General features: G+C 43.4%; 1 protein-coding gene across 1 annotated transcript in view; it reads right to left on the bottom strand.

Annotated features, from left to right (window-relative positions):
• The window catches only part of OBSL1 (obscurin like cytoskeletal adaptor 1), a 152,983-nt gene that overhangs the window by 48,661 nt on the left and 76,540 nt on the right, over positions 1-27,782 (bottom strand). Inside the window, exons 13-17 of the mRNA XM_073634270.1 lie at positions 26,789-27,061; positions 26,085-26,357; positions 20,923-21,195; positions 8,186-8,461; positions 5,383-5,658 (exon numbers count right to left, since the gene is read on the bottom strand). Coding sequence (XP_073490371.1) covers positions 5,383-5,658; positions 8,186-8,461; positions 20,923-21,195; positions 26,085-26,357; positions 26,789-27,061 — 1,371 coding nt within the window. The remainder of the gene's footprint in view (positions 1-5,382; positions 5,659-8,185; positions 8,462-20,922; positions 21,196-26,084; positions 26,358-26,788; positions 27,062-27,782) is intronic.

The raw sequence follows: 27,782 nt of genomic DNA, 5'->3' as shown, positions 1-27,782 counted from the left end.
TGCTGATGAGGCTGCACTGATGAAGCAGCACTGATAGGCTGCACTGATGGGCACTGATGAGGCTGCACTGATGAAGCAGCACTGATAGGCTGCACTGGTGGGCACTGATAGGCAGCACTGATGAGGCTGCACTGATGAAGCAGCACTGATGAGCACTGATAGGCTGCACTGATGGGCACTGATGAGGCTGCATGGATGAAGCAGCACTGATAGGCTGCACTGATGTGTGCTGATGAGGCTGCACTGATGAAGCAGCACTGATAGGCTGCACTGATGGGCACTGATGAGGCTGCACTGATGAAGCAGCACTGATAGGCTGCACTGGTGGGCACTGATAGGCTGCACTGATGGGCACTGATGAGGCCGCATTGATAGGTGGCACTGATGGGCAGCACTGATAGACAGCACTGATGGGCCTACACTGATCATCAGGGCACTGATGATCAGTGCCTTGATTATCTGTGTACATATCCCCTGTACAGGGCCGGCGCTACCTAGAGGCGAGGTAGGCATCGGCCTAGAGCGCACATCAGTCAGGGGCACCATGCCGGTGCTGCCACCTTCAGGCTCCTACATACGCTGCATGAGTATCATGTGTCGGGCCGGTGACTGACTCCACCCCCAAATTGGTAGCAGTTATTAAAAAGTTGGGGCATACATGGGCAGGGAAAAGAGGGGTGGAGTCAGGGGTGGAGCCAAGGGGGCAGCAAAATGAGGTTTTGCCTAGGGTGTCAAAAATCCTTGCACCAGCCCGGCCTGTCAGTTTAGGTGGACGGCCATGTCTTGGTAGGTGTGCAGTTGTGCCATACAGTGTGAGATGTTCTAAGATTGGTGTGTTCCTTGGCCTTCATGATTGTGTTTGTTCACTAAGGTTCTCTAACAAACCTCTGAGGACTTCACAGAACAGCTGTAATTATACTGAGATTAAATTATACACAGGAGGACTCTTTACTAATTAGGTGACTTCTGAAGGCAATTAGTTCCACTAGATTTTAGTTAGGGATATCAGAGTAAAGGGGGCTGAATACAAATGCACACCACACTTTTTCACATATTTATTTGTAAAAAAAATTTGAAAACCATTTATCATTTTCAAGGGGTATGAATACTTTGTCCAGGCACTGTACATGAGATCAATGCTATTACCCTAATCAATGTTCTCACTACAGACAGCTGAGGGCGGAGGGACGCATATCATATACCAAAGGGCCACATGCGGCCCTCGGTCTGCAGGTCGGGCACAGGGCTATAGGGAGAGCGACAAAAGCGTCAGTTCCTTTAAATCTCCCCCACCGACCTTTTTTCTTTTTTTCCCCCGAGGAGTCGGCCAGCAGTCCAGCGAGCCCCGTCTTATGTTTGCGGTTGACTTGAACGTAAATGAGACTAAAACCGCGCCGGGGAAATGACACTCCCAGCTCCGTTTTAAATATAATTTGTTCTGATAAGTTCCCAGAACTTTGAAATATCTATTCACGAGTGTTATGAAAAATCCTTTATGTAATCCAATTTGTAATTTATGCCGAGTGGCCTTCTAATTACTTTTAAAGACACATTTATATCAGACTCCTCTGAATCTATCTAGGAGAAATGGAGGTTTTATGGAGCTGGAGAAGGCGGCTCTCACTGAGGAGCGTTGGGCTGGAAGGAGATTAGTTCATAAATTAAAGAAAGATTTAAGCCTCTGGATCTCCGAAGCGGAGTTGCTGTGCCAGGACAGTAATTCTCCCCTCGGGGGGGGGGGGGGCTGGAGCTGTATATCTGTCTCCTGCAGACTTTGCCGGGACTCCCGAGACACCATAAAGGCCTCGCCGTGTCTGCGCTGTACCTAAAAAGGAAGTTTAATCTGCTCCCCGCCACCTCCTCAATATGCTAATGAAATTATCCAAAAAAACTTACATTTTCACAGCTTCCAACTGTCCTGGATTTCGAGGGACTGTCCCTGATTTCGAGGGACTGTCCCTGATTTGGAGCAATGTCCCTCTGTCCCTCATTCCTCCTTATTTGTCCCTCATTTTGGTCTGATCTATGTAGTTGTATATAAAATGCACTTTTTATCATTCAAAAAGTGTTTTCCAGTGCTAAACCTTTCATCTAATTTCTAAATTGCTGCATTTGTAAATTCCAAAAGCCAATATAAAGGAATAGTAGTGGTAAAAAAAAAGCACTTGTGGGTTTAACCAATCTTGTTTTTTTTTTGTACAATTCTCCTTTAAGCAGGCGTGGCAAGGGGTGTGTCCTATGCCTGCATACTTTTGCTGATTGGTGTCCCTCATTCCCATCTCAAAAAGTTGGGAGGTATGTCTCTGTGCTTCTCTATGCAATGCAGGCAGATCATGTCTGGTGGGAGGGGCCGGTGCAGTACTGTACATAGCTCTCTAAAAAAAAAAAATCACAGCACCCTGCCTCAGTTCTAGACATGTGCAATTCGTTTCGTTCCGAATTTGTTTTTTAGCAAATTTCGACAAATTCGTTTATTTGGAGACATCCGAATTAACATATTTTTTCAAATATTCGTAAATTCAAATATTCGAAAATTCGTAAATTCGAAAGTCCAAAAAGCCAAAAATTCGAAAGTCTGAAATAATAATTAACTATTAAATTATAGGTATTGGAATTTCCTTTTCAAATTTGGCTGTTAGTGAACGTAACGAATACGAATTCATCCGAAGTTACGAATTATCCGAAATAATGAATGCCATATCTAAACCAATGGAACGTAACGCATTAATAATAATAGATATCAATAATAATAATAAAAACGTTTTATTATTATTATTTATTACTAGTTCGTTCCGTTCCATTGGATTAAATGCAGCATTTGTTATTTTGAATAATTCGTAACTTCGGATAAATTTGAATTTTTTTTTTTCCACTTCAGTGAATTCTTTTGAGAGACTTATTTCAACTTTTCAGTTCAACTTTTGTCCCTTCCCATTTTCATTGTGACTTTTATCTATTATTTTAAAGAATTTATTTAGAAAATATTATTTACTTTTATACAAAACATGAATTTTCCCCCCTTTATCTATTCCTTAGTAAGGAATACATTTGGATTTGTTATGTTCACTAACAGCCAGATTTGAAAGGAAAATTCCAATACAGTACCTATAATTTAATAGTTATTATTAGTTAGTTATTATTTAGAATTTTCGGATTTCGTTCATTCGAATTTTGGGATTTTCTTTCTTATTTTCGAATTTACAAAATTAAGAATTTTAGAATTTACAAAATTAGGAATTTTCGGAATGTTTTCGAATTTACGAATTTACGAATTGCGATCATAACGAATGACCCAAAAAACGAAAAAAAGAAAAAACCCGAATAAAACGAAAACGAACAAGTTTTTCTGCAGCAGTGCACATGTTTTAGTTCTCCTCCCAAGACCCCTCTTCCCTGATGTAAGCAGTGGGTTGGCTCTTGAGAAGGGTTGTGCAAATATCAAAATGCCTTGATGGGTGGACCACCCTAGGTAACGCCTACATGATTGATAGACCTGAAATCCAATGAGGGAAAGGGAACTACGAGTCCCCTTGTCTTGGTGGAAGATGGGAGTTGTAGAATTTTCACTTACATTTTACTGTGTATGAATGACATGGCTGTGTGGGCAGATTTTACATTTAAAAGGATGCTGCAAGGAAAAATTTAAAGTGGTTGTAAACTTCAGACATGCAATATGAACAAAGCATATCCCTCTATTGTGTGTACTTGTCTCAATTAAGAGCACTATGGGGGTTATTTACGAAAGGCAAATCCACTTTGCACTACAAGTGCACTGAAAGTGCACTTGGAAGCGCAATCGCTCTAAATCTAAGGGGTAGATCTGAAATTAGGGGGAAGCTCTGCTGATTTTAACATCCAATCACATGCAAGCTAAAATGCTGTTTTTTATTTTCCTTGCATGTCCCCCTCGGATCTACAGCGACTGCACTTTCAAGTGCACTTGTAGTGCAAAGTGGATTTACCTTTCGTAAATAACCCCCTAAGTGTCATTTCTGTCGGCTGCTTCCTTCCTCTGCTATCAGCATGAGTCACTTCTGACAAGTTTTCCTGACACCAAGAGAAATAAAGGTGACAGGGGAGGAACCTCCAGCTGATTGACAGCCTCAGCTCTGTTCCTGTGAGCTGAGTGAAGGGGGGGGGGGGGGGGGTCTTTTCCCACCAATCAGCTCTCAGAGCTCTCCTCACTGAGATCTGCAGAGTGCAACACCCCCCTTTTTTCTAACAACTCAGACAAGCTTTATAAAGGATGGATCGATTTGGGTATAATCAGCCTGCCCATAGATGAATTGAATCTTGGCCAGTCCTTCCTGAACTTCAATTAATCTGTGGCTGGCTTTAGTAAGCACATTTTTTTCTTACATCAGGCTCGGTGTATTCGATAGACAATTAGGACCCTGCCCTGCCTAACTGAGATGTGAATCTCTCATCTGCGTCCCAAGTAGGTGTTCTTAGATAATTGACAAAAGGGGTTGGAGTGGGCTGGAGATGGAACTCAAGGAGAAGTTCATGGCAATTGGTACATCTTTTTTTTTCTGTCTTTCGTCCAGAAACATTATGGAATTTGGTTGCTAAAGCTTTTCTATCTATTGATGGAAAAGTGTCTATGTGCATGAAGGCTTTATCTGAAATGAAGTATAACAGATGTGTAGGGCATAATGTGACTACAACTGGCCATGACTTCATCTGATGAGTGAATCCACTTTATCTGCAGACTTAACCCCGATCTGCTTGGTAGGTCCAAAAATCTGGATGGAGTGAACCGCTAAAGGAGCTGGTAGGTCAGGGAAAGACTGGGAACAGTCCTGGCTTGGTGGGGCAGACTCCGCCAATTTGTCCTTTCATGGTGGAGATTAGAGATGAGCTTTGGTGAACCTAGTCCAAATTTACCTAAGCGAGCCTACCAGGAATACTATACTGAGCCAATTATCTGTGACTCAGGCATTCCACTGAGGTGGGGAACACCTTGTTGGCCTTATGCTTGGCCCAATAAAGCTCACAGCTTCCTGGCGGGCTCACTCACGTGGGTTCGTTCTAGGTTCTCCTAACACAAAAGAGAGTTAGTCACCTTTTGGCCAATTTATTAGGTGGGGCAGGGGACCCACACTACCTCCTGAAATGGGAAAGCTGCTTCTTCTGCACACAGGAAGGGAACTGGCCATGGATACAAAGGACCTCATGACCAGCTCACAAGTCATCCAGAGATCAATGGCAATTGCCCGATAGCTGCCAATTGGTCTACAGATCCAGGTTCGCTCAACCCTACTAAAACATTTGGCATGAAAGGATATGATTGTTTCCCATGCATGATAGTTGGAAGACAAGACAATGAGGTCACACCACAACACAAGGCACCTCTTAGAGAGCAGATCTGATGGAACTCACCATCCACATGCACCTGGAAAATGCAGGAGTCGGTCCCCACATTGCACTCATACTGTCCAGCATGGTCCTCCTGTGCGCACAACAGGCTCAGCGTACACTTTTTGTCCTCATCATCCATGGTCAGGTTGCCGTCCGGTGTCACCCTCTGACCATTCTTTATCCAGCGAATGACATCTGGAGTGCGTGTCAGCTCACAGACTATAGTTAAGGGGTCACCCTCTGTCACATGGAGCACAGACGGGGAGCATCCACCGGGTACAAACTTTGCCGGAGGCTCTGTGTGTGATACAGGAAGAAGAAATCTGCATGGGTTTTTGCGTTAGGCTGCAGGGTTCTCTAAATCAGGGTACCGAGAGTAAGGGTAGAGTGGGGGGGGGGGGGGATAGGGTTAAAGTGGACCTAGCATTACATTTTCATGTAAAGTGTAAATTGTAACACTTCCAGGTATTTATTATTTCTCTCCATGGCAATGTCTTTTCTCTCCAGAAGGGCGGCGCCATCTTTGTTCACATATCATTCAAGCAGTATTAAACCCAAAAGCAAACATTTATTATATTGCAATTCTTAGATGTGATGACTGTATTAGTTTTCTTTTTTTTTTCTTTCTTCTATTTTCATCTGGTGATCCAGACAGCAAGTCTGTTGTTTTTCACAAGCCCTCCAGCAGAATGTTTCAGTTTACATGGATGAGACAAAACACTTAACCGTTTGCCGCCCACCCACCGTCAAATGACGGAGGGAAGGTGAGGCTCTTATTCTGGGAGGACGTCATATGACGGCGCCCCAAAATGGCTGCTATCGCACGCCCACTGGGGCACGCAGCGCGGCAATCGCAGCCGCCCTGTGTTGCTCGGACACGGTGTGACACCGATCTCTGTAAAGAGCCGTGGCTTTTTATCCATGTGATCGGCTCTGTGCAATCACAGCCTGTCACATGTAAATACGGAAGTGCTGTTCATCGGCTCCCCTCACCTCACACTGACAGAGTGCCAATCAGCGACATCTCCTCACAGAGGAGACCTGGGCAGGTAATCAGGGCACTGACCATCAGTGCCCTGATTACAGAAAAGCCCCAATAGTGCCCATCAGTGCCACCAATCAGTGCCCATAGGTGATGCCAGTCAGTGCCTCCCATCAGTGCCTGCTCATCAGTGCTGCCCATCAATGCCCATTAATGCCTCATATCAGTGCCCATCAGCGCTGCCCATCAATGCCGCTCATCAGTGCTGCCTACCCATGCCACCTATCAGTGCCCACCAGTGCTGTTCATCAGTGCCCACCACTGCCACCTATCAGTGCCCACCAGTGCCACCTCTCAATGCTAATCAGTGCCACCTATCAGTGCCCATCAGTGTGGCATATTAGTGCCTCCTCATCAGTGACACCTAATCAGTGCCCATAAGTTACTTGTTATACTTACCTGCTCTGGGTAATGGCTTTGCACAGGGAAGCCTGGATCCTCCTCTTCTCGGGTCCCTCACCGGCGCTCCTGACCCCTCCCTCCTGTTGAGTGCCCCCACAGCAAGCAGCTTGCTATGGGGCCACCCGAGCCAAGCCAGAGCTCCGTGTGTCTATTCAGACACAGAGCCGTGGCCTAACCCCGCCCCCTCTCTCTCCTCATTGGCTTACTGACTTTGCCTGACAGCAGCGGGAGCCAAAGGCGCTTTGTTGCTGTCTCAGCCAATGAGGAGGGAGAGTCCCGGGCTGCCGAGTCTCTCCTGCAACATCGCTGGATCGAGATGGGGCTCAAGTATGTATTAGGGAGGCTGATGAGGGCTGCTGGACACATAGAATGCATAAGATAAAAACCTTCTGACTTTAGAACCACTTTAACTGTTGAAGTATAACTAAAGGCAAAACTTTTTTTTTAAGGCTTGGATAGATTGAAGATGGATTAGAATCCCTGTCAGGTTTTTATTGCTGTCTGTGCCCTCATTAGGATGACTCACCCTCTCTATTTGCCCTGTTTACCGTTATCATAGAACGTAAAGGAAAATCCAAAATTTTCGGTTGTCCCAGAAAGGTAACAGAGGGGAAATCCTCCAATGGGGACACTAGTTCTGGTGTGACCTGGAGGGCCCCAAGGGATTCTTCTAATTTGCAGGGATTTCCTCTCACTTCCTGTTTTGGCTATGGGACAGGAAGTGAAGGGAAATCTCTCCAATAGGACACAGATGGCAAAATAAACTCTGACAGGGGTATAACCCTCTCTAAGACCCCTTTCACGCTGCTAGCGCAGCCGCGTTCGCGGTAAAGCGATGCTGGTTTTAGTGGCGCTTTTCTGCCGTTTTAGCTGCGCTTTTCGGCGGCTAGAGGGGCGCTTTTAACTCCCGCTAGCGCCGAGGAAAGGGTCAATAGCACCTGAAAAGTGCTGCTGCCGAAGTGCTTTGCAGGTGCTTCGGCAGTGGTGCCCATTCATTTCAATGGGCAGTGGCGGTGGAGGAGCGGTGTATACACCGCTCCTCCACTGCCCCAAGGATGCCGCTTGCAAGACTTTTTCTAACGTCCTGCAAACGCAATGCCCCAGTGTGAAAAACTCGGACTCTCACACTGGGGCTGCAGGGGAGGCGTTTTTCAGGCGCTTTACAGGCACTATTTTTAGTCCAAAAGCACCTGAAAAACGCCTCCAGTGTGAAAGGGGTCTTACTCTATCCAAAATTTAAAAAAAAAATAAAATTTCTGTCTACAGTTCTACTAATAGTACTTTTTAGTGTTAGATTCGAGGATAAAGGGTTCATCCAAAAGTGAACCTGTGCTTTGCCCATGTAGTCATAACCATTTTTACTCCTCCTTTTTGCCTTACCTGAGACCTTGACATCAAAAGTGACCGAGTCACTGTCAGTGTCACAGATATATTCCCCAGAATCGTCCACCGCGGACCGTTCCAAAATCAAGCATCGGCGGGGTCCGTCTGTGATCAGCTGCAGATTGTCATCTTCATCTACTTCCAGTCCATCTTTAAACCAACGCACAGCGCCATTGCTACGTGACACCTCGATCGTCAGCTCCACCCTCTCTCCCGTCAGATATTCCAGTTCTTGTGTGCGGGCCTCCGGAAAAACAATCCTCGTGGGAGGCTCTGAAAGCAGCCACATAAAAAAAAAAAACATTGTAACATATCTAACCAATAATGTATGTTCAGAAAAAATATCTAAAACATTTAACATAAATTCTTCTCAAAAAAATTGTTTTGGGTAGTGGAGAGAGGTGGTGGAGTAGTGGAGGGAGGTTACAAATCTCCATTGGGGGTGATTTCCCCTCACTTCCTGTCCCAGTGACACCCTGTTACATCCTGACTTGCAGGAAATGAGGAAGAATCTCCCCACTTAGGGAGACAGCAATACATACCTGACAGCCATTATAACTCAGCTCCACTCTACTAATATGGTGTCTAATGCCGCATACACACGGCCGGACTTCCCGACAGAAAAAGTCAGATGGGAGCTTTCGGTCAGACATTCCGACCGTGTGTATGCCCCATCGGACTTTTTCTGTCGGCATTTCCGACGGACTCAGATATAGAACATGTTCTAAATCTCTCCGTCGGAAATGCCGACGGAGTTTAGACCGTTCGGGAGTCCGGCCGTGTGTACGCGGCATAACTGTCTTTGTATTAGAGAGATTTCCCCCCACTTCCTGTAGAGTATCAAACAGGAAGTGAGGAAGTGGGGGACTGCGAACATAGAAGAAACAAAGAAGAGTGATGGCAAAAAAAAGACCAATTGGTCCATCGAGTCTGTCCCATTTTATAGATGTTATATATATACTGTAGATATGCATTTTTTAGTGCGTTTTCAGTTTTGCAGAAACACACTACAGTCCATTTACCATGGTTTCCTATGGATGTAGTTCACATCTATGCATTTTATGGAACGGGCCAGGGACTTTTTTTCTGGTTTTTGGTTCCATAGAATTCAATGGATCAAAAACGTGTGTTGAAAAACGCAAAATGCACCTGGGATATGCAAGTCAGGGATTTTGTAGGATTAGAGTCAGGTGTATGATTAACCAGTTATACTGAACAGGTGCTCATGATCATCAATTTCATATGTAGATTGAAACACAGTTATTCATGGAAACAGAAGCAGCTATGTAGGAGGCTTAAAACTGGGTGAGGAACAGCCAAACTCTGCTACTGAGTTGAGGTTGTGGAAGACAGTTTCATTTCACAGGTCATACACCATGGCTAGACTGAGCACAGCGAAAAGACACAAGGTGGGTATACTGCATCAGCAAGGTCTCTCCCAAGCAAAGATTTCAAAGCAGACTGGGGGTTCAAGATGTGCTGTTTAAGCTTTTTTAAAGAAGTACAAATAAAAGAAAAAAAAATAAAATAAAATAATATATATATATATACATACACACTATATTACCAAACGTATTGGGACACCTGCCTTTACACGCGCACATGAACTTTAATGGCATCCCAGTCTTAGGCTGGCCATACACCTATAGATTATCTGCAGATTTTCTATGGTTAGATGGAAAAAGTGGAAGATTCCTCCATCCACACAGTTTAGCGAACATGGAGAGATCTGTTGCACATTTTCTATCTAACCATAGAAAATCTGCAGATAATCTATAGGTGTATGGCCAGCTTAAATCTGCAATATTAAGTTGGCCCACCCTTTGCAGCTATAACAGCTTCAACTCTTCTGGCTCGCAGTCTCTGCTCTAATGCATCCCAAAGGTGTCCTATCGGGTTGAGGTCAGTCAAGTTCCTCCACCCCAAACTCGCTCATCCATGTCTTTATGGACCTTGCTTTGTGCACTGGTGTGCAGTTATGTTGGAACAGGAAGGGGCCATCCCCAAACTGTTCCCACAAAGTTGGGAGCATGAAATTGTCCAAAATATCTTGGTATGCTGACACCTTAAGACTTCCCTTCACTGGAACTAAGGGGCCAAGCCCAACCCCTGAAAAACAACCCCACACCATAATCCCCCCCCTCCACCATATCATTTGGAGTGCGGCCATCCATACTTTTTTCTACTACATGCCTCTGATGCACGCAGGGCCAGCACCTGTATCAAATGCAGAGGCAGTGGAGTAGCAGAGGAGGTGCCACTTTGAGTGATATACTATCTACATTTGCGTGTAAAGGCAGGTGTCCCAATGCTTTTGGCAATATAGAATATATATATATATATATATATATATATATATATATATATATATATATATATGTATATATATACACAGTGGATATAAAAAGTCTACACACCCCTGTTAAAATGTCAGGTTTCTGTGAAGTAAAAAAATGAGACAAAGATAAATCATTTCAGAACTTTTTCCACCTTTAATGTGACCTATAAACTGTTAAACTGAATTGAACAACAAACTGAAATCTTTTAGGTGGAGGGAAATAAAAATAAAAAAAACTAAAATAATATGGTTGCATAAGTGTGCACACCCTTAAACTAATAATTGACTCCACTTACTGTTGATTGACTAACTACCTCTGCTGGAAGTCCATTCCAAGCATCAACTTCTCTTTCATTAAAATAATACTTTCTAGAATTCGTTTTGAACTTTCCTCCCGCTAGTCTGAGGTTTTTCTTAGAAGAATTTTCTAAGAAAGTTTTATCATTTTTGTAATCATTAGTGGGTTAACTTGAAGTTCGTTTTCAACCGCAGTCATGAGAAAATTTGAAAAAGCAGGTTGGAAAACTTTTCTTGAAAGAACAAATTTCTAACAGTGTATGTGGTTTTGGTTCGGTTCATTCTTCCCAGAATCAAACGTTAAAAGCAAGAGAAATCTTATGAACAACTAAAGAATGTTCTAAGAATGTTCTGAAAATTTTAGTACAAATTTTCCTAAGACTTTTCCTAGAACTTTTGTTTGAAATTCTATGCATCTAATGCCGGATCTTTAGGCCGGGGGGGGGGGTGCGGCAAATACAACCAAGTGGACCATTCATGATAGATACAAATTCAGTTTTTCAGCAATAAGCTTCCTTTGCAACTCTTGGTTTTTGGTCACATGACATTTCATAACCACAAAGGAATTTGGTGCTGGACTCCCCATTGCTGTCACTGAGGTCCCACTCTGATCGATGCCTGGATGCTAAAATAGGATTCTGGTGCCATAAAATTCTTTTGTATGGAGTCCATTGAGGGACACAGAAAGACTATGAGCAATACTGACACTTAAACTGGCCATACACTGTTCAAATATCAACTGGTACCTGATGCACTGGCCAACATTCGCTCAATAGGTGGCCCTGTCCTTCCTGCCTAACATCCCTCGATTGAAAGATCGAAGGCACCTGATGGAAGTCGAACAGTGGCTGCATCCAAACAGATGCAGCTGCAGTTCGGGTATTTTGACAGCCAACGGCTGTGAGCAACTTCCTGTGACAAGCAATGGCAAAGGGAATGCAGAGGCTGCCGTATAATAGGGGCAATGAGCACGGTGGGAGATTTGTCCATTCTGTATAGTGTAGATGAAGGGAACGGTTGGATATTTTTTCAATCAGCCTGCAGGCCCAACAAATAAAATCTAAAAGTGCATGGCCTGTCTTACAGGAGGAATGGACCAATGTAATGTAAGTATGTTCAGTACTTACAATCTCCCCCCTCAACCAATCAGAGAACACTTTGCAATAATTGAGAAAATGCAGATTGTTCTCTGAATGGTGCCCATGCCAAGTGAGAGACCTTCAGTAAGCAGAAGGGCAGTCGCTTGGCATGGGACCCAGAAGCTAGTGGAGATCTGTGGAGGAGGGGTGAGTACTACAGTGATTTCCAGCTTTCAAATGAATCCCACAGGAATGGCACTTATATATCCAAGCTTGACCAATGTAAATATGTAAAAATGGCCAAACCTGGAATTCAGCTTTAAGACTTCCTGTGTTTCTCAAAGGAAGAAAAAAGAAAGTCCGTCATCCTAACCTTCCTCATTAAGACTGGTACAGAGGACCCCCCCAAATCCCTTAGTCCGGTGCTCCCTTGAAATGAGGGGAAATCTCCCTGTTGAGGATACAAACACAAATGAATCCCCACTGCATCAAATGCTAAAACAAACATTTTGGAAGATGTTGGGCTAATAACATTCAAAGTCAAACATTATTTCCTTTTGAAAGCATTAAACCACCTTGAAAGTCCTGAAATAATGGAGAAGTTGGAGGAGTTTCTGAGGCACGAGAGGCTAATAAAAACTCTTTCAGGTATATATGGTTGTCCCCTAAAATGCTAATCACCCAGTTGAGCTCTCTCCGTGTGTACTTGGCAATGAGATATCCCAAGCTTGGCAGAAGAGTTATGGGACCAGGCCCTGAGAACCAAGCTGAGGATGTAAAGTTTCACCTTCGAGTTTTGTGACTTTCATTATTACACTTGTCCTGTAGCTCGTTCAAGTCCTCTGTGAATCTTAAAGTTCTTATAATTCACTGCAGGGGAGGCATTATCCCATATATTCAATGTGAATGTTTCCCATATGTATTTCAATCCAGTAACACAGATTGCTTGTGTTCAGGATGGTTCTTTAGCAATAAACTAGACCTCTACAAGTGCTGGAAAATGACAGAGAATGAGAGATTGAACTTCCAGGTATACCCTGAGGAAGTAAGTCCTGATTTCCAAAAAATGAATTGGAAGTAGTGCCGTATTATTAACAATAGCACTTGTAAGTCAATTTTAAGCAGGGTTAGAGGGCTAACATCAGACCTTAACATGTACATAACTTTTTCCTTAATTTATTTCCTCCACTGGCCACCTATGGACATTATGGCTAAAATCAGCAAGAGCCATAATGAAGGAAGGGGGTATAGGCAGTTGCAGTCTGTATTCTCCACTAAAGGTGGCACTCGACCGCAGAGGCAATGCAGTTGGGGAGGAAGTGGAGGGGAACTTGGTTTCTCTATGATTTCCTTGGTCACAGGGGAGAAACTATCCAATTGAATGTGGGCACCCCATGTGACTTTGGCAGCCATCTTGGGCCAGGCAGTGTCTATTTAAGACTCCAGCTCCCAGATTTGGTGGTCTTTTGGCAAGTGGCTAGCATAGGGATCAGATCCCTGTCTGCAGGGACAGTGCTTAGAGACAAAAAATCGTTAAGGAATAAGAACAGCGCAGGGACTATGTCTGCTTCTCCACAAACCCTCCTCTTTTAGGTGTGGGCCGGCCAGGCTGCATTCCACTCCTTGTGGCAAAAGACGGTGGCGGCATTTTCCACTCTTCATTCCACTGCTCTATTGTGTCACGAATGTCACGTCTATCCCAATGCAGTGTCAGAGCTGGGCTCATCCCTTCCTTCTCTGAGCTGCCGCTCAGCTGTCGGCTAATTGCCAGCTCCCATCTCTCTCCACAGTTACTCAGCTGTTGATGATATCCTGCTCGTCAGTCCTTAAGCTGTCCAGTCCAGAGGATCTCTGCCTTCGCCTTGGTCAACATCACAGAGACAATCTCTTGCGTTCCTGTTTAAAGACTTGCTTTGCTGACATCCCTTCTGGCTCCAGCTGCTTGCTCCTGCTTGCTGTTTCACTATGTTGATCCCTGACTTTTGGCTTGGCTGACTATCCGTTACGGTTACTGAACTTTGGCTATGTTTTGACTACGTTTGTTCTTTTTACTTTTAATTATTAAACAAGTGTGATTTAACTGTACTTCTGTCTCGGTCTGATTTCATGGTTTCTGACATGCAGGTGGTCAGACACTATAGCTAGCTACTGCGTGCTTCACCTATAGCAGCCCCCTTTCCCTTAAGGCAAGCAGGCCTACTGGTACTTGGTTGCCCCCAGGACTTATACACAATGTTATAGTGCCTGGCCACCACACCAGGGCAGACACGAACAGAGCAAACAACAGACTACTTGCAGTTTAGCAGACAGATAGCATGGTTCTATGACAGTCCAGGTAAAAGGCAGGCTGAGTTCAGGGAATAGTCCAATATCCAATCCGGGTCATACACAGGGAAATCCAACAGCAAAGCAGGGCAGACAAATGGGAGGCTTGATCAGGAACAATGCAAGTAACGCTGTCTCCATCACAAGCAAGGGATAGAGTGTTCGGTTTGCTTATAACAGGTGACTGACCATCAATCACCTTGCAGGTGAACACAGACAGGAAGAATGCAACAGCCAACACCCGGATGCTGGAATGAGGAGCAGGAGCACTAAGTGATCCTAACACATTACTGTCATAGTTGTAAGTGGCTGCGGACAGGTTTGCTTCCCCGCTGGGCCTGTCTGTACTTGCTGAACTTTTCTAAAATATATTGCTATTGCCAAACTTAGACTCTGTGTCTTCACTGCCCACAACGCTGCACCTAGTCCACAGGGGTGCAGGAGATATTGGGAGGAGTCAGAAAACTCTTTATAGATGTCTATGAAGGCTCTCAATGAACAGGAGTGGGGGCTTTCAATACCATCTGTCTTCCACATATAAGGCCATTTTAACATCTCTCCTGCTGTTCTGACAACCACAGATGGGATTACCTACCATCCTGTTCTTGGACAACAACATCTACCTTTTCATGGTGACTGGGTTAACCGCTTCCTGACTGCTGCACGACGATATACGTCGGCAGAATGACACGGGTGGGCAAAAGGGTGTACAAGTACGTGCCCTTAAAGAAGTGGTGCTGCGGGTGCGCGCCCCCTGCGTTCTCCGTGACCGTGGGTCCCGCAGACTCTATGTCTGCTGGGTGCCTACGATCATGTCACGGAGAGGTAGAACGGGGAGATGCCTTTGTAAACAAAGCATTTCTCCGTTCTGCCTAGTGACATGACAGAGATCACTGCTCCCTGTCATCGAGAGCAGTTATCGCTGTCATGGGTGTTGAAGCCCATCCCCCCCACAGTTGAATCACTTCCTAGGACACACTTAACCCCTTCATCGCCCCCTAGTGGTTAACCCCTTCACTGCCAGTGTCATTTACACAGTAATCAGTGCATTTTTGTAGCACTGATAGCTGTATAAATGACAATGATCCCAAAATAGTGTCAAAAGTGTCCAATGTGTCCGCCATAATATAACAGTCACGATAAAAATTGCAGATCACCGTCATTACTAATAAAAATGCCATAAAACTATCCCCTATTTTGTAGACGCTATAAATTTTGCGCAAACCAATATATGCTTATTGCGATTTTGTTTTTCTTTTTTTACCAAAAATATGTAGAAGAATGCATATCGGCCTAAACTGAGGAAAAAAATAGTTTTTTATATATTTTTGGGGGATATTTATTATAGCAAAAAGTAAAAAATATTGTGTTTTTTTCAAAATTGTTGCTATTTTTTTGTTTATAGCGCAAAAAATAAAAAACGCAGAGGTGATCAAATACCACCAAAATAAAGCTTTATCTGTGGGAAAAAAAAGGACATCAATTTTGTTTGGGTACAACGTCGTACGACCGCGCAATTGTCAGTTAAATCGACTCAGTGCCGAATCGCAAAAAGTGCTCTGGTCAGGAAGGGGGCAATTCCTTCCGGGGCTGAAGTGGTTAAAGAAGATTTCTAATTATATATTTTTTTACATTCTGCTCCCTATAGCAGAAACTACATGTAGTACTGTGTCCCATGTTTCTAACCCTAGTTATGAGGTCCGACAACCTGCCCCCTCCCGTCCTGCTATGGCCAATCCGACAACAACTATGAAGGAGACGACAGATTCATTAGTACAGCATCTCTTAGCAGTGAGAAATTTCCTGAGACAAGCAATGGCAAGAGAAATGCAGAGGAGGAGGGGGGGGGAGGTGTCAGCCTCTGCATTCCTCTTTTGGCCACTGCTTGTCTCGAAAAATTGCGCAACGCTCAAAAATGCTCAACGCCGCACAAACGTCCTTTAATTAAACATTTCAAACATTATTCTACTACTGTATGGCCAGCTTTAGAATTTTGTTTGGCCATATAACAAGACAAATTTTCCTTCCTTCGATTTTTCTTTTCCCCGTGACCAAAACCATCATTGAACTGTCCCTGAAAATCAAATTAAAATATAACCATGAATGGCTAGCTTTACTTTTTTTTTTTGATTCAATAGTTTTTTATTGATATAATAGAAAAGGTACACAAAGGAAAAGAGGTATACAAACCTGTATACATAAAGATATAAAAGGTATAAAAGTATATACAGATATGGTACACAAGGAGTACAAACAATTAGGCATTCACGTAGAATAGTTAATGGCACAAGCATGAAGGTGAATCCATAAATTATTAGAAATTAGTGCAGAGTGTAAGTTATTAGTGCAACCGTTGGGTATTGGTACAATCCCTACCGATTGGTACATGTTGGGCTGCCAGTAGGGAAAATTGGAGATCTGAGCAGATATTGCAGAGTTTGTCAATAACAAATGGCATGGATTAAAAAATGGGATGGTCTTGTGTAGGAGTTTGTTCTTTTGATGGCCTTGTATGCCAGTAGGAACATTTTAGTAATGAAGTCAGTACAAACAGATGAGTTTCCATCCAATTAAATCACCAAAGAGATCGCTCTGTCTTGTGTGCGCAATAAATGAAAACCGCTTTTCCATTATAGTTCAGAGTCAAGGCAAAGATTGGGAACTGTCGGTACAGACTCCATTCTTCATTACCAACAATGACCAATGATGACAATACAAACAATACAAATGTTATATAACGTCTGGAACACTAAAACTCCACTTACATAAATATAATTGAAATCTAATGGTAGAAGAATCCACATTTTTCAGGGCGTACTGATGCATCAAGTTCAAGGGCTACATCCTGAAAAACATCCACTCCATTCTTCTTCTCTAATTATGAATCTATTTGCTGAACATTGCTTTCAAATCATTTCTTTTATTCTAGAAATAGCATTTCTAGAATAAAAGAATATTTCACCGGAAAGAGCAACAATGATCAACAAATTTCAACTTTCCCTTTCCTGAGCTCGGTAAAAGATGAATTGTGATTGGTTGTGGCTGTGCTCTTTCTCTTGTAAAATAAGACAAAAAACAAACCCTTGGGATGCAGTATACCCAAAAATGAAAAGGACATTGAAGAGAATGCATGGTCATTTTCTATATATGTTCTTCCTTTCTTTATTATGGTTTAAGACTAAATATATAATTTATCCATAAGTGATACTAAACACACACACTGTTTAATATACCTTGTCCCTTCTGTATTTCTGTATGTGGATAATAGCACTGTAATTATTATTAAAAAAAAAAAAAAAAAAAGTACCTTTTTTCCTAATTGATATAAAGCTGTCACATGACTCGGCTCTTTCCCAGCCTGTGTGCAGGGAAACAAAAGCAGGAGGAGCTTCTAGTCCTCTGCTGCTGGTCACATGCAAAATTAAAAAAACAGCTTTTGGAATACGGAGTAAAAATAAATAATTATTATCAATAAAACGGCTTTAAATCATCATACAAATATATATTTGAAATCAAAGCTTTATTATTTTTTGGCAATAACATGGTGTGGGTGGATTTCTGCCGGTCACAGGCTGTGTCACTAACCATCCACAGGTCTAGCTGGAGTAGCACTTTGAACTGTTTATTATCATTCTTATCCTAATTTTATTTTCTCATGTTTATTTTTAATTCTTTTCCATTCATATGTTTAAATATCTCAAACTTTTCTGAACTTTACAAGGACTTCCTTTGTATATTGACACCCCCCGCAGGTGCGCTGGGCGCTCCATATGCTTGTAACAGGCTGTGTCACGCCCCTCCAACTTGTGTCTTAGAATAAGAGGGAGGTGAAGTCTCCACCAATAAAGATGTAATATCCCACCCCCGTTGTGTTTTAGCTGGTTAGTGGGCATGGAGGAGGAGGGAAGGAGTGGGCTGTCATTTACCACTGTGTATACGCCCACATGTGTGATTCTATAGTCACATGGGATCCTCAGATGTGATAAGGAGGAAATGCTCAGCATAGAAACTCACTGAAAACTGAGCATGTGCAGAGCTGCCAACACTGCTCTGCAAAATCCCCAACTGCATTGGAGACATGAACAGAAGGGGGAGATAGAGAGCAGCAGGATCAAACCGTTTTTTACAGAAAACAGAAAACAAATCCTATAGTGACTGAATGAGTATAAACAGCATGTAATACACCATTTATTGATAGTTTTTTATGATGTGGGTAGTGACACTTTTTAAGCCGGCCATAGACAGATCGAAATTCAGCCGGTTCAGCAGGAACCGACTGAATTTCGCTCTATGGGCAGGCTAGTTTTACTAAAGACGATCTATCAATTGACTTTATGACAACTAGCCTGTTTTTTTTTTTTTTCATACGATCAGTGCCACTGGCTTTAGCCGCTAGCAGTAATCATTGTATTCTGACAGTGGGGAAACCTCCTGCTATCAAAATAGGATTGCGTTGCAGGAGGGATTCCCCCATCATCACTGAATGTGTTGATCGGGGAATCTAGTTATTGTCTTTCCTTCAACCCGTGGTTGCATAATGTATGGGCAGCCTATAATATTGCATTTTGTATTCTCGTTTTAAGCCAGTAGGTGGAGCTACATTTCATATCAATTTTTCCTTATTTTATTTGTTGTATAAAAAAAAGCTTGTTATTTACAGCTCTCCATAGCTTAAGTTTCAATTTGCAAAGACATGTGAATGAGTCTGAGCAGTGACCCCCCTTCTCATTTAACTTTTTGCCTGCTGAATACAGACTGCACCATCTTAAAGTGTTACTAAACCCAGTAATATGAAAATAGTTCATCTGCCTCACGCAGTGCCCACAGCTTAAAAATCTTCTTTTTACATTAAAATACTGCCACGATATACCTTTTTGGCTGATCTGTATACCACGGTCACATGATAAACTGAGTGCTGAGTGTTAAGGTAGGAGGAGATTTTTACTATAGCCTGTGTCCTCATGCTGTTATGGGAGGCGGATCGTCCATCAACCAAGATGTGACATTCCACCCACTGTTCTTTTTTAGTTACTGGGTATGGAGGAGGAGGGAGGGACTGGGCTGTCATTTAGGATCTGTATTCACGCCCACATGTGTGATATCAATATCATGTGACCTGGATAGAGACCAAACTGAGCATGTGCAGGGGGACCGCTCTGACTGTGTCTTATCTGGCCTTGCCAAGAGAGACCCTGCAGGAGGGGGAGGATCTGTCCATACAGGATCAAAGAGCCTTTTTACACAATACAGAGGATTAACTCCTTAAGTGCCACAGTGAGTATAACAAGCATATACAGACAGATTTTACTGTTCTTGGTTTAGAAACACTTTAAGTTTCAGTTAGAGAGAAACAGTCAAGCAGTTTCTGCTGTCCTCTCTTTTACAGTTGTTATAAACTTCTGAAATTAAAAATAAACAAAACATATCCCTCTATAGCAGGGGTCTCAAACTTTCGGCCCTCCAACTGTTGCGAAACTACAAGTCCCATGAGGCATTGCAAGGCTGACAGTTACAAGCATGACTCCCTCAGGCAGAGGCATGATGGGCCTTGTAGTTCTGCAACAGCTGGAGGGTCACCAGCTTGAGACCCCTGCTCTATAGTGTGCACTAGCCTTGATTAAAACCACCAAGTGTTATTTCGCTTTCCTCTCTCATGACTTCTGACAGTCTATGCCACGTGCCATCACCAAGCAATCCTGGGAGACGGCCCCACCCCCTCCAACACACAGAAGGTGATTTACAGCCTCAGCTGTGCATGTTTCCTTATGAGACTGTGTAGAGGAGGTGTGTCCATTCCCTCCACTCAGATGGAGGCGGCCTTCTGGCGCTAAGGAATTCTGTGTAAATTTTGTTCTTTCGAAGGTGGATAAACAAGTACAACTTATGTAAGAGGATTTGTTTAATCTCTGTGTATCACCGGAGGCCAGTCACTTCATTAATTGCAATAAATTGATATTTGACTATGCCACCTGTTAACGATGCTCCATTGTACTTTCCACTTACATAGCTCCCAACTGTCCCTGATTTGGAGAAATGTCCCTGATTTGGAGCAATGTCCCTCTGTCCCTCTTTCCTCCTCATTTGTCCCTCATTTTGGTCTGATCTATATAGTTGTATATAAAATGCACTTTTTATCTTTCAAAAAGTGTTTCCCAGCGCTAAACCTTTCATCTGATTTCTGAATTGCTGCATTTGTAAATTTTAAAAGCCAATATAAAGGAATAGTAGTGGAAAAAAAAAGTCCTTGGATTTAATTAACCTTTTCTTTTTTTTGGTTTCTTCTCCTTTAAGTGGGTGTGGCAGGAGGTGTGTTCTATACATTTGCTGGTAGGTGTCCCTCATTCCCATCTCAAAATGTTGGGAGGTATGCACTTATATAAATTTTACTATGTTCTATCTTTTTTGTACACCTTTCAAAAAAAACACATGTAAAACTTTTTTGAAAAGTGTCCAAATTCTTTTCCTCTCTGTAGTTATCCTAGGAGAGGGACCCAAAGTGCCGAAGCCAAAGGATCATCAAGATAGCCAAGAATGAACCTTCTCAATAGTAGAGGTGAGCAATGGAAGCCCACATCATTCTCTTTGGACAGATAGACTTTAACAATCCATTTGGTATTCAGACAGACAGTAGGTGATGGTGTCCCACATAGTGAAGAATAGTGTGAGTGACGACATGCACACCCAGTTGTACTCACCGGTCACTAACAAGCTATAGAAGACAGCATCATCGCCCGCATCGCAGACAAACTCCCCGGAATCCTGTGTCTGTGCCGATTTTATGACCAGCTTGCGGATCCGGCCATCGGACTCCAGCCTGACGTTGTCACTCTCCTCCAGTTCCATGCCATCCCGGTACCAGCGCACCTTGGCGTTCTCCCTGGACACCTCGCAAGTGAGCACCACCGGCTCTCCGCTCACACCTGCCAGATCGGTGTCTTCACTTGTGTTCACAAATTTCACAGGAGGCTCTGGAGATAAAAACAGCCGACAACCGAACACATGATTTACAGAATAGAGCACCTATATCGGTGTACTGCAGGCAAACAGCTAAACACACACATAAAATAGATCTAAGGGAGCTGCTTAACCTGACAAAGGATTTGTGTTCCTGCCCATCCAGTCCTGAGGTTTACACAGCTCTGCCACACAGCACAGCCAGGAGCGTGACACCACTAACAAATAAGGTATACAGTGGTGTCATCTCCCACCCCCAGTCTGTGACTGGACAGTGAAGGAGCAGAAACACACCAATGAGGTCATTCCTCTGCTCACGCTGTTCATGTTCCTTGTCAGTACATTGACCCAACCAAGTACACTATATTGTCAAAAGTATTGTGACGCCTGCCTTTACACACATGAACTTTAATGGCACCCCAGTCTTAGTCTGTAGGGTTCAATATTGAGTTGGCCCACCAGCTATAACAGCTTCAACTCTTCTGGGAAGCCTGTCCTCAACGTTTAGGAGTGTGTCTATGCAAATTTTTGACCATTCTTCCAGAAGAGAATTTGTGAGGTCAGGTACTGATGTTGGACAAGAAGGCCTGGCTTGCAGTCTCCACTCTAATTCATCCCAAAGGTGTTCTATAATATCTGTAAAATATTTTATTTTTTTGTCTAAAGACACAAAAAGTAACTAGCAAATCTAAAAAAAGAAAACGATTAGTCTAATTGTAATAAATACAAAAGTGCTTATTTTTGTCCTTTTTAGACCTTGGGCACATTTGCCCATACCTGGGAGGCACAGATGGTGCATACAATCCACTGCCAGCAGTCTGTCAAAATGAATGACTGAAATATACTTTGGCTGTATATGGCTAAAAACCCATCCGAATGATAGTCGTGTACAGAGCTGTATGCATACAGGACGTACACCCCAAATGCAGAGATTCTGCATTCAGGGTATACATCCCTGCATTCATACGGATGTACAGTATACGCAAGTACTGCTCAGATGTCTTTACAGCTATAGCGCATTTCAGCCTGTCATTGTGCCCCCCAGGTGTTGACAAACCCACATTTTTTATCATGTACGGGCAAAAGCTCCCATGTGCACGAGGAAAAATGAGGTAAAAAAAAAAAAAACAACAACAACAACAAAAAAACGCAATATACAGTTCATCCAGGTAAGGATTCACAGTGCTTAATTTTTTGCACATTTTGTTATGTTACAACCTTATTCCAAAATGGATTAAATTTATTATTTTCCTCAAAATTCTTCAAACAATCCCCCATAATGATATGAAAGAAATTTGTTTGAAATCTTTGCAAATTTATTACAAATAAAAAACAAAAAAAATCCCATGTACATAAGTATTCACAACCTTTGCCATGACACTCAAAATTGAGCTCAGGTGCATCCTGTTTGCACTAATCATCCTTGATTGGGGTCCACCCGTGGTAAAATCAGTTGATTGGACATGATTTGAAAAGGCACACGCTTGTCTATATAAGGTCACACAGTTAACAGTGCATGTCAGAGCACAAACCAAGCCATGAAGTCCAAGGAATTGTCTGTAGACCTCCGAGACAGGATTGTATAGAGGCACAAATCTGGGGAAGGGTACAGAAAAAATTTCTGCAGCACTGAAGGTCCCAATGAGCACAGTGGCCTCCATCCTCCATAAATGGAATGGGTTTGGAACCACCGGGACTCTTCCTAGAGCAGGCCGCCCAGCCAAACTGAGCGAATCGGGGGAGAAGGGCCTTAGGGAGGTGACCAAGAACCCGATGATCACTCTGACAGAGCTCCAGCGTTTCTCTGTGGAGAGAGGAAAGCCTTCCAGAAGAACAACCATCTATGCAGCACTCCAACAATCAGGCCTGTATGGTACAATGGCCATACAGAAGCCACTCCTCAGTAAAAGGCACATGACAGTCTGCCTGGAGTTTGCCAAAAGGCACCTGAAGGACTCTCAGATCATGAGAAACAAAATTCTCTGGTCTGATGAAACAAAGATTTAAATCTTTGGACTGAATGGCAAGCGAAAACCTGCTCCAGAGTGCTCTGGACTTCAGACTGGGGCAAAGGTTCATCTTCCTACAGGACAACGATCCAAAGCACACAGCCAAGATAACAAAGGAGTGGCTACGGGACAACTCTGTGAATGTCCTTGAGCGGCCCAGCCAGAGCCCAGACTTGAACCCTATTAAATATCTCTGGAGAGATCTGAAAATGGATGTGCACCGATGCTCCCCATCCAACCTGATGGAGGTGAAGAGGTCCTGCAAAGAAGAATGGGAGGAACTGCCCAAAAATAGGTGTGTCAAGCTTGTAGCATCATACTCAAAAAGACTTGAGGCTGTAATTGGTGCCAAAGGTGCTTCAACAAAGTATTGAGCAAAGGCTGTGAATACTTGTGTACATGGGATTTTTTCAGTTTTTTATTTTTAATAAATTTGCAAAGATTTCAAACAAACTTCTTTCATGTTGTCATTATGGGGTATTGTTTGTAGAATTTTCAGGCAAATAATGAATTTAATCCATTTTGGAGTAAGGCTGTAACATAAAAAAATGTGGAAAAAGTGAAGCGCTGTGAATACTTTCTGGATTCACTGTATAATGACTTCATTAAAGAGTTTTGTGTTTCAGCTGGAGAAATTTCCCCTTACTTCAAGTCCAATTGACAAGAGAACAGGAAGCAAGTATAAATCTCCCCAAGAACAACAAAAGATTTTGGCTGGAGTTAAGCTTTAAAGTGGTTGTAAACTCTCCCCGACAACTTTGTCCCATGTAAATCAGCATACAAAACCCTAATGAACACTGCTTGTAGATATCCCCTTACTTGCTTAGTATTGTTGTAATCCTTTTTGTTCTTTAGAATGACTTCACTGAGCATGCCCAGATCTTCCCTGATTTACGGCACACTCTGTGTACTTATCTGTCTATTATCAGATCTTCCTAGGGCACAACTCTGAAATCCCACGAGACTGCGTAATCACTCAGAGCTTCATACTACACCCCATGTGACCATGTGACATCACATGGAGTGTAAACTTGGGCATCGGACAGGATTACTGCAGCCTTATCAGCTGAAGCTGATAAGACTGACACAGGCAAACACTAGATAATAGGCACAAGTAAATACTATGAAATAAAACAAGTCAGCTATGAGCAGTGAAACGGGGTTGCCATAGAAACGTTGGATTGAGAAGGAGGCTTGATTAACAGTACAGGAAGTGCTCAATGTAAGGGCGGAAATACACTCTACTGTGGACTCAGAAAACAATACTTAAGATGGCGCTGCCTAACCCCTGGAAACAAGTTTTTTAAAGTTACTTTAAATAGTAAGTAATATGCGATTTGGGCTGGATTACAGTGGTTATAGTTTGATAATTACTTACTATAATGGACTAAATGAAAAGCAGCATCAGAGTGGGAGAGTTTACTTCCTCTTTAATAGATGTTATTGGCCTGTATAAGTAATTTAATGGGTTTCCATTAAGGAGGTGAAAAAATTAGAATGACTATCCAGCGGGAGGGCAAATCAACCGTCATGGCTGCTACATCTGGCTTTCAAAGTGCACATGTTACTGTAGGCATGAAGCTGGTGCTGTATTGTTAAATTCACCTGATACAAGGGGATAAAACTGCTGCACCATCATGGCTGCCCCAGCAGTCACATGATGATCTGGAGCCATTGTAAACCTGATGAACAGTCATGGCTGCATCCAGTAGACACATGATGATCTGGTGCCATGGTAAACCTACTGAACCATCATGGTTGCCCCAGTAGTCACATGATGATCTGGTGCCATGGTAAACCTACTGAACCATCATGGTTGCCCCAGTAGTCACATGACGATCTGGTGCCATGGTAAACCTGCTAATCCATCACGGCTGCCCCCCCAGTAGTCACATAATGATATGGCGCCATGGTAAACCTGCTGAACAGTCATGGCTGCCCTAGTAGTCACATGATGAAATGGTGCCACGATAAACCTGCTAAACAATCATGGCTTCCCCAGTAGTCATTTAATGATCTGGAGCCAAAGTTAAGCAGCAGAACCATCATGACCACCCTCAGTAGTCACATAATGATGTGGTGCCTTTGTAAACCTGCAAAACAATAATGGCTGCCCCTAGTAGTCACATGATGATCTAGTGCCATGGTAAACCTGTTGAGCAAGCATGGCTGCCCTTGAAGGCTGTATGATGATCTGGAGTGGTGGTAAACCGGCCTACCATCATGGCTGCCCCCAGTAGTCAGATAAAGATCTGGTGCCATTGTAAACCTGTCAAACAATCATGGCTGCCCCCAGAAGTCAAATGATGCTCTGGAGCCATGGTAAATCTGTTGAAAATTCATGGCTGCCCTAGTAGCCACATGAAAATCTGGAGCCATGGTAAACCTGCTGAACAATTGTGGCTACCCCAGTAGTCATTTGCTGATCTGGAGCCATAGTTAAGCTGCGAAACCATCATGGCTGCCCCTAGTAGTCACATGATGATCTGGTGCCATTGTAACCCTGCCGAACCATCATGGCTGCCCTACTAGTCACATGATGATCTGGAGCCATGCTAAACCTGCTGAACCATCCTGGCTGCCCCTAGTAGTCACATGATGATCTGCTGCCATGGTGAAGATGCAGAATCATCATGGCTGCCCCCAGTAGTCACATGATAGCCCAGTTCCATGTTTAAGCTGCTAAACCATTATGGCTGTCCCCAGTAGGCACATTATGATCTGGAACCATGGTAAAGCTGCAGAATCAAATTACACATAAAAGGTGGATTATTATAAAAACTGAGCAGGTGGGTTGTGCTCCTTCAAGGTCTAAATTTCCATTTATGAGTGGATTTTGCCTTTAATAACAAATTACCAAACAAGAAAGGAGAAACTCAGCTTTTGTGGCTCACCTGTGACTTTAACATAATAAAACACAGAATCATCAATGGCGTCGCAGACAAATTCTCCAGAATCTGCAATCTGGGCAGAAGGAATGATAAGCCTGCGATGTTTCCCATCTGCCTCCACCCGAATGTTCTCCATATCCTCCACCTCAACTCCATCCTTATACCAACGCACCACGGCGTTTTCCCGAGACACCTCGCAGCTCAGCTCCACCTCTTCTCCAGTCAGGTAGGCCAGTTCTGTGTCATCACTGGTGTTTATTATCTTCACCGGGGGCTCTATGGGACAAACATTACCATGATACAGAAGACAATGTGGGCTATAATATAGACTTATAATACATTTTAAAGCTGAACTCCAGGGAGAAAAACAAAGACAAATTAACAAAAATAACACAAGGAGCATGCAGAGAGGAGGAGAGGGCAGAGGGACAGAGAGAGAAGTTTATCAGTCTGCTTCTATATCTTTCACTGTTCAATCACAGAGATGGGGTGGGGAGGAGACCAGTGAATGTTAGTCAACTGTAGAAGATCAATATCAGGTCCTCGGCTGTGAGGCAGAGCCGTAGTAACCTCAGAACTGGATGGACAGAATTTTAGATCCTTTGGCTGTTCCCTTTTATATAACTTATTTGGAGATTCAGCCGTTTGCCTGGAGTTCAGCTTCAAAGTGTGATCATTTCATTCTTTTCCCCAACTTGCCCACATACCTTTGACTGTTACATTATAGAAGACACAGTCATCCTTGGCGTCACAGACGTACTCTCCCGAATCCTTTACTTGAGCATTTGGAATGACCAGCCTGCGGTGCTTTCCATCAGACTCCAGAATGACATCCTCATCCTCTTCCACCTCCACCCCATCCTTGTACCAGCACACCTTGGCGTTCTCCCTGGACACCTCGCAGCTCAGCACCACCCGTCCTCCGCTGACACATCTGTGCTCCACGTCATCGCTGGTGTTAACAATCTTCACAGGAGGGTCTGGAAGGATGGAGACATTTGTCACTCATACAGGTCTATGTAACAAGACAACATGCAAAGAGCAACTGTGATGTGCAATGTGCAGTCAGAAATGGGTGGTGCCGCCGGACAAACTCTGCAAGCCGAGTTAAAATTGTCATGGCCGTGAAGCAAAGCATTTTGGCCATGGCATGTGTACCTCTTTGTCCGGCTGCAATGGTAAAATTTAGGTGAATGGATGGGGTATGGTAAAACCGTGACTCAACCACCTATTTTACCTCCCCCTTGGCCACCCTGGTGAATGGAGCCTAATGCCCCATACACACGATCGGATTTTCCGACAACAAATTTTGGATGTGAGCTAGTTGGCGTAATGTCCAACCGTGTATATGCTCCATCGAACATTTGTTGTCGGACTTTCTGCCAACAAATGTTGGCTAGCAGGTTCTCAAATTTTCCACCAACAAGTGTTTGTTGTCGGACTTTCCGATCGCGTGTACACAAGTCCGTCGCACAAAAGTCCACGCATGCTTGGAATCAAGTGCAAGCTGGAAGCGCTCGGTCTTGTAAAACTAGCGTTCGTAATGGAGATATCACGTACGGCTTGTACGTCACTACGTTCGTAATTGTTGGCAAACATTTGTGTGACCGTGTGTATGCAAGACAAGTTGGAGCCAACATCCTTCTAACAAAATTCCACGGTTTTGCTGTTGGAAAATGTGATCGTGTGTACGGGGCATTA

This window comes from Aquarana catesbeiana, linkage group LG06 (genome assembly GCF_042186555.1).
Source record: "Aquarana catesbeiana isolate 2022-GZ linkage group LG06, ASM4218655v1, whole genome shotgun sequence".
Lineage (NCBI taxonomy): Eukaryota > Metazoa > Chordata > Amphibia > Anura > Ranidae > Aquarana > Aquarana catesbeiana.
Note: the sequence above shows the minus strand (reverse complement) of the source record. Positions and strands in the feature narration are given on the sequence as shown.